This window comes from Etheostoma spectabile, chromosome 13, assembly GCF_008692095.1.
Source record: "Etheostoma spectabile isolate EspeVRDwgs_2016 chromosome 13, UIUC_Espe_1.0, whole genome shotgun sequence".
Taxonomy (NCBI): domain Eukaryota; kingdom Metazoa; phylum Chordata; class Actinopteri; order Perciformes; family Percidae; genus Etheostoma; species Etheostoma spectabile.
In genome coordinates, this window is record NC_045745.1 from 3,267,716 (window position 1) to 3,275,122 (window position 7,407).

The 7,407-nt window shown below is 41.7% G+C and overlaps 1 protein-coding gene across 1 annotated transcript; it reads left to right on the forward strand.

Moving 5' to 3' along the window:
- The first annotated feature begins 4,621 nt into the window (after window positions 1-4,621).
- h3f3c (H3 histone, family 3C) lies at window positions 4,622-7,401 on the forward strand. Its single transcript, XM_032533110.1, has 4 exons — window positions 4,622-4,801; window positions 5,887-6,030; window positions 6,959-7,112; window positions 7,235-7,401. The coding sequence occupies exons 2-4, from the start codon at window positions 5,903-5,905 to the stop codon at window positions 7,361-7,363; spliced, it is 411 nt and encodes a 136-aa protein (XP_032389001.1). The 5' UTR covers window positions 4,622-4,801; window positions 5,887-5,902; the 3' UTR covers window positions 7,364-7,401.
- Window positions 7,402-7,407: the final 6 nt, after the last annotated feature.

Below are 7,407 nucleotides of genomic sequence, written 5' to 3' on the forward strand. Positions count from 1 at the left end.
TTACAACATTATGAAATATTAAGACTTTCTATCTTGAAATATTAGGACTTTCTATCTTGATATATTAGGACTTTCTATTTTTAAATATTAGGACTTTCTATCTGTAAACATTCCCCTCTGAGGTGTAGTGGAGTGGAGTATGAAGTAGCAGCAGGGGGGGTCTAGGATCAGACCTTGGGGGGGGGGGGGCTCAGCCCCTAATGAGAACAGCTCTAGGTCTAGTGTCCCCGTTTTAAGTTTTACAAAAGTAAAAACATTACTTGTTTTGGAGGTAAATACGCTTCTGAGCTGAAAATGTCCCCGGATTTTGACTGAGAAATCCGGTCACCTTACGCCACGGGCTCCCAGTCAAATGCCAAAACATCTGTCTCTGGCCCTTAACTCAACTCTTTTCTGCCTTGCTGATCTCCAAAAGTCACCTGTGCTGACTTGCTTTCTCTCCCTCCCCTAAATCATTCTCTCTTTCTTCTGGTGCAGAAAAAAACATGTTATTAAAGTGTGGATACAGCATCTAGGAGTATTTCAGCAGGATGACCCTAAATGATACACTGATTTCTTACCTGCAACTGGGCTAACAGTGACCTCCCTGTGAGGGAAGTAGGGGAAACTCTATAGATCTATAAATCTCTATAGATAGCAATAAACTATATTATTATAGAATTCTCCTCGCCAGTAGATGATTCATGACACACTGGCTTATCTTTGTGACATCCTGTTAAAAACTGTCATGTAAAATGACAGTTTTTAACGGTATAGGCAGCACGGTTGCCAGAGCTTTACTGTATTCTTTCCATACAACAGTACTGTAATATAGTGTACTGTAGTTTACTATAATTATGTTACTGTAACTACAGATTACTGCAGCTTACTGTAATTAATATATTACTGGAACTATGCATTACTGAAGTTTACTGGGATTTATGTATTACTGTAACTACAGATTACTGCAGTTTACTGTAATTTATGTATTACTGTAGGTGTGTTCTGGGTACAAACAGCTAGCAGATAGAGAGATGTTTTTTACAGTGTGTTCTGGGTACAAGCAGCTAGCAGATAGAGAGGAGATGTTTTTTACAGTGTGTTCTGGGGACAGGCAGCTAGCAGATAGTGGGAGATTTTTTTTACAGTGTGTTTAGGGGACAGGCAGCTAGCAGATAGTGAGGAGATGTTTTTTTACAGTGTGTTGCTGGGACAGGAGCTAGCAGATAGTGAGGAGAGTGTTTTACAGTGTGTTCTGGGGACAGGCAGCTAGCGGATAGTGGATGTTTTTACAGTGTTCTGGAGACAGGCAGCTAGCAGATAGTGAGGAGATGTTTTTACAGTGTGTTCTGGGGACAGGCAGCTAGCAGATAGTGAGAGTTTTTACAGTGTGTTCGGAGACAGGCAGCTAGCAGATAGTGAGGAGATGTTTTTTTACAGTGTGTTCTGGGGACAGGCAGCTAGCAGATGTGAGGAGAGTTTTTACAGTGTGTTCTGGGGACAGGCAGCTAGCAGATGTGAGATGTTTTTTACTGTGTGTTCAGGGGACGGCAGCTAGCAGATAGAGAGGAGATGTTTTTTACAGTGTGTTCTGGGGACAGGCAGCTAGCAGATAGGAGGAGATGTTTTTACACTGTGTTCTGGGGACAGGCAGCTAGCAGATAGGGAGGAGATGTGTTTTTAATGTGTGTTTAGGGGAGCAGCAGCTAGCAGATAGTGAGGAGATGTTTTTACAGTGGTTCTGGGGACAGGCGCTAGCGCATAGTGAGGAGAGTTTTTTACAGTGTTCTGGAGACAGGCAGTAGCAGATAGTGAGGAGATGTTTTTTACAGTGTGTTCGGAGACAGGCAGTAGCAGATAGTGAGGAGATGTTTTTTACAGTGTGTTCTGGAGACAGGCAACCAACAGATAGTGAGGAGATGTTTTTTTACAGTGTGTTCTGGAGACAGGCAGCTAGCAGATAGTGAGGAGATGTTTTTACAGTGTGTTCTGGGGACAGGCAGCTAGCAGATAGTGAGGAGATGTGTTTTACAGTGTGTTCTGGGGACAGGCAGCTAGCAGATAGTGAGGAGATGTTTTTACAGTGTGTTCTGGAGACAGGCAACTAGCAGATAGTGAGGAAATGTTTTTTTACAGTGTGTTCTGGAGACAGGCAGCTAGCGCATAGTGAGGAGATGTTTTTTACAGTGTGTTCTGGAGACAGGCAGCTAGCGCATAGTGAGGAGATGTTTTTTACAGTGTTCTGGAGACAGGCAGCTAGCAGATAGTGAGATGTTTTTTACAGTGTGTTCTGGAGACAGGCAACTAGCAGATAGTGAGGAGATGTTTTTTTACAGTGTGTTCTGGAGACAGGCAGCTAGCAGATAGTGGGAGATGTTTTTTTACAGTGTGTTCTGGGAACAGGCAGCTAGCAGATAGTGAGGAAATGTTTTTTACAGTGTGTTCTGGAGACGGCAGCTAGCGCATGTGAGGAGATGTTTTTTACAGTGTTCTGGGAAAGGCAGTAGCAGATAGTGAGATGTTTTTACGTGTGTTCTGGAGGACAGGCAGCTAGCAGTAGTGAGGAGATGTTTTTTACAGTGTGTTGGGGACAGGCAGCTAGCAGATAGTTAGGAGATGTTTTACAGTGTGTTTGGAGACAGGCAACTAGCATAGTGAGGGAAAGTTTTTTTACAGTGGTTCTGGAGACAGGCAGCTAGCGCCTAGTGAGGAGATGTTTTTACAGTGTGTTCTGGAGACAGGCAGCTAGGATAGTGAGGAGATGTTTTTTACAGTGTTCTGGAGACAGGCAGCTAGCAGATAGTGAGATGTTACAGTGTGTTCTGGAGACAGGCAACTAGCAGATAGTGAGGAGATGTTTTTTACAGGTGTTCTGGAGAAAGGCAGCTAGCAGATAGTGAGGAGATGTTTTTTTACGTGTGTTCTGGGGACAGACAGCTAGCAGATAGTGAGGAGATGTTTTTACAATGTGTTCTGGGGTCCAGTCAGCTAGCAGATAGAGAGATGTTTTTTACAGTGTGTTCTGGGGACAGGCAGCTAGCAGATAGTGAGGAGATGTTTTTTACAGTGTGTTCTGGGGACAGGCAGCTAGCAGATAGCGAGGAGATGTTTTTTACAGTGTGTTCTGGGGACAGGCAGCTAGCAGATAGTGAGATGTTTTTTACAGTGTTTTGGAGACAGGCAGCTAGCAGATAGTGAGGATGTGTTTTTTACAGTGTGTTCTGGAGACAGGCAGCTAGCAGATAGTGAGGAGATGTTTTTTACAGTGTGTTCTGGGGACAGGCAGCTAGCAGATAGTGAGGAGATGTTTGCTGTATGTGACCACAAATGTTGTAGCCTAAAACACTTGTGGCATCGCTTTTAGAGCACCTTTAACAAGCTCCCCCGGTCTTATAACACGATGATAGCCTCCCGTATTTACATCAGAATGTTGGAAAACATTCAAAAACTGATTTTACACTATAAGCGAACCGGACCATGGTTCAGTTTGTTCCAGAGCGAGACTACCTCTTTAGGTCGGATGAATGTAGCGGAGTAAAAAGTACTATATCTCTCTCTGAAATGTTGCCGAGTAGAAGTAGAAAGTGGCATGAAAAGAGAAGACTCAAGGAAAGTACCTCAACATTTGTTCTTAAGTACAGTACTTGAGTACATGTACCTAGTTACATTCCACCACTGATCAGAACTTGTGAAATTGAGGAATACAACCAGTAATTCAAGTAATGTGTTTACAGAGATCCAGTTTGGTTATATTGATATATTTGCATGACAGTAGACCCTGAACACTACTTCAAAGCAACAAATTGGGATCCTTAGAACATTAAAATAGATTTTAGCTCATGTATTAATTAATCCTACTGTACTAGATTTTTTTTTTTTTTTAAGTAGCAAATAAATACATTTTTACTTTTAATTAAATTTAACCCTTGTGTTGTCCTCCTGGGTCAAAAACTGACTAAAAATTGTAATTTTTGTCCCTTTTTTAGACTTTTTTTTTTTTTTTTAGTTTCTACTAACACCACCTTACCACTAGTTTTACACTTCTTTTTGGAATTCGTGGTTAATAATCCTCATTCATGTAGAATTAGACCTAATATTTGAGATAAAAAAGCAGACATTGTGACTTATTTAGACTAATAGTTAAGATCAGAGGAATGAAAGTGATCAATCGAATTTGCAAAGAGCGTTGTAAGGAATCCAATCCATTTTTTGTGGTAATTTGGTTAAAAAGAAACCCATATTTCAGATATAGACATTTTTTAAAGGAGACAAATTTGACCCGAGGACAACAGAAGGTTTCAAAAAAAAAAAATCCAATAAGGCAAGTAACAATGTAGTAAGTCATAAAGTAGACACATTCTACTTTAATTACAACCCCTTACAGAAAAATAATGAAAGTAAAGATCAGGTAACTATCAACTCAAAATAGAGCTATGTGCTCATATTGTGTGCCTGATTTCTTAACATGTCAACATTTATTTCCTCTTTTTCTGTTCATTAATTTGTATTGTGCAATAAATGGGTGAGCAAATTAAATTTTGTCTAACATAAAATAATTACATAATATGCGTTACGTTCTAATAGTACGTCGCGTTGTACTCAAAATTAACGTTTGGAACAAAAAGTTTCAATTTAACAAATTAAGTTCCACTGTTTACCAATGATGGCAGTTGCATTGTGGGAGACAGATGATTGACACGGCCGCCATTTTGCTCCTGCTCGCTCCGCTTCCATTGTGTGAGTGATAGTAAATATCTGACACTGCCAGACAACCACAACTCACTTGTATCCTCGCGGAGAAAAAGCGCCTAATTCACCCTTGGTAAGTAAAATTTCTGTCATACTTTTTTATTCATAGAATACTAGTCGTCGTTTTGTAAAGAAAACGGGACGGATAAAGTTGTTTTTGTGCTGAAATAGCGTGTTATTTCGCCGCGGTAGAGAGGAGAAAAAGCAGCTGCCGCGATGCTCAAGCAGGGAGAAAAACGGCTCAGTACTTCCACTGCCGAAAGAGCTGCTCCACTTTCATATCCGATTTCTACTTCGCGGTTTCGCTTAAATATACCTTCGCTTCCCACGGTTTGTCGTTTATTTGATAGCTACACTTGTCTCCTACGTTTTGTTGGTAGTCTTGTGTGTACACGTTGTTTGTTTTTGAGGGAAAACATCAAAGTTTACGTCTCGCTCATAGCCTGTATCTCGGTAGGTTCGTAAATTGGGTCTGCGGCCATAATCTTGCGGAATGAGGCGGAGTTAAGGCTGCTCGTCCCGCCCTAAAACGCAGCAGGGCGAATCATCATTGGTCCAAAAATGCGACACGGACACAGCGGATTGGTGTGTTTCAGAAGGATGACCAGTTTAGCAGTGTTGTCGGGAGCACACAGTGTCTGGATTGGCTCAGGGCGTTGTGTCTATGCAGTTGCCGAACCGGGGGAAAAGTTTTCCCAAGCGGCCCTATATGACTGACTTTGAACTAAATGTGGGGGGAAAAAAGTGTTGTCATGTTGAGTGCATAAAAAAACTTCAAAATTAAATGATACTTGACCAATGCTTATGCAAATGTTAATGTGAAATAGTGATCATTAAAAACAGCAAACACAATTCTCTAAATTTACATTCAGTATCAATTGCAGTATTATGGTTGATTTTGTATTCAGTTATATTTTTGACTTCACTGATATTTTTTAATGCTTTTGTCAGTTTCATGGATCAGAACATATGTGTTCAGGCTAAATAGTTTGTGTTATAATTTTTTTTCAACTGTTTGGTCCAGGAACATTTGTCCAGAGAGCCCCAGTGATAATGAACTGAACTGAGTAGAAATGTATGAATAAACGGCCAGCGTATGTAACAATAACATTATTATCATGTGTTATCATGCTGTTATATTTTTGATGTTCCCTTCAGGTGACTCTTCATCGTAATGGCTCGTACCAAGCAGACTGCCCGTAAGTCCACTGGAGGAAAGGCTCCTCGTAAGCAGCTGGCCACCAAGGCTGCTCGCAAGAGTGCCCCCTCTACTGGAGGCGTCAAGAAGCCCCATCGCTACAGGTAACACCTGGATGTCCTTACAAACAGCCATTTCTTTGACAAATCATAATATCTTTACAACCCTCTGCAATAGGGATGCACCGATTAAATAAATCTCTTATTATAACTCAATGAATGAGCAGACAGTCAATCTAACAGATTTTCTATTTTCCACAATATATTTATTGGAAATATACAATACAATACTTCCAATCACAGATACAATTTACCCTTCTTCTTTTTTTTTAAACATATGTACACGGACACATATACACACATAAAAAACAAAAACGCTCTGATAAGAATGTAGGAGAAAATATTAAAATTAAATCAGTCAAACACATTTATTAACAGGTTATTTAAAGGTGCTGTAGGGAGGATAGTGGAGATCCAGGACTTCAAAACATTTGAACATCAACAAACTTCTCAGCCCCTCCAGGAAGGGGGTTCCTGTCAAAGCTCAAATGGTCTCCTCCGCCCCTCCCCCCACAGCCGGGATTGACACGCAGTTAGACACCCCCACCCTAGCCCTGATTGGTGCATCTGAACAGGAAGAAATGTTTTTTAACTACCTGCTTCATGTAGTTATTCTCAAACATAGAGTCAGTTTCAGAAAATATGACAGAAAGATAGTTTTATAAGTGTACTTGCCCTTTTAAGTGAGTGCACAGTTAGTTGAACAGGTGTACCTGAAGGCACCGGAGAGTCCCACATGGTTTACCGTTTGTTGTTTGCTTACAACTCACTCACAGTGAAGTGGAAATGTTGGAATACAATAAATCATATGTGTATATATGTTGTTTTTTAAAGCCTCCTGGTTGCACACATCAGAGTTAAAAGCTATGGGGGCATTTTTTGGAAAAGGGACAGTACTAAGCGTCACATTATTTGTTCAGAGGATAAATCCCGTTGAGCGTGTTGCAGGTAAGAGCTTTGTCGCGTGTTTCAGGCCTGGCACCGTGGCTTTGCGAGAGATCCGTCGGTACCAGAAGTCCACTGAGCTGCTGATCCGTAAGCTGCCCTTCCAGCGCCTGGTGAGGGAGATTGCTCAGGACTTCAAGACCGACCTGCGCTTCCAGAGCGCCGCCATTGGAGCCCTGCAGGTGGGTGTGGGTGTGGGTGTTTACAAAATATATTGCTAAAGTTACATCAAGTGTGAATTCAAAATAGTAAAAGTGGTCCACTTCTCCTGCTAATATGCGCTGTCCCCCCACTCTGCCTGCAGGAGGCCAGTGAGGCGTACCTGGTGGGTCTATTCGAGGACACCAACCTGTGTGCCATCCATGCCAAGCGTGTCACCATCATGCCCAAAGACATCCAGCTGGCACGCCGCATCCGCGGAGAGCGCGCTTAGACGGCCTCCCCATGTTTCACCTCTGTCCTGTTTTTCTTGACCTG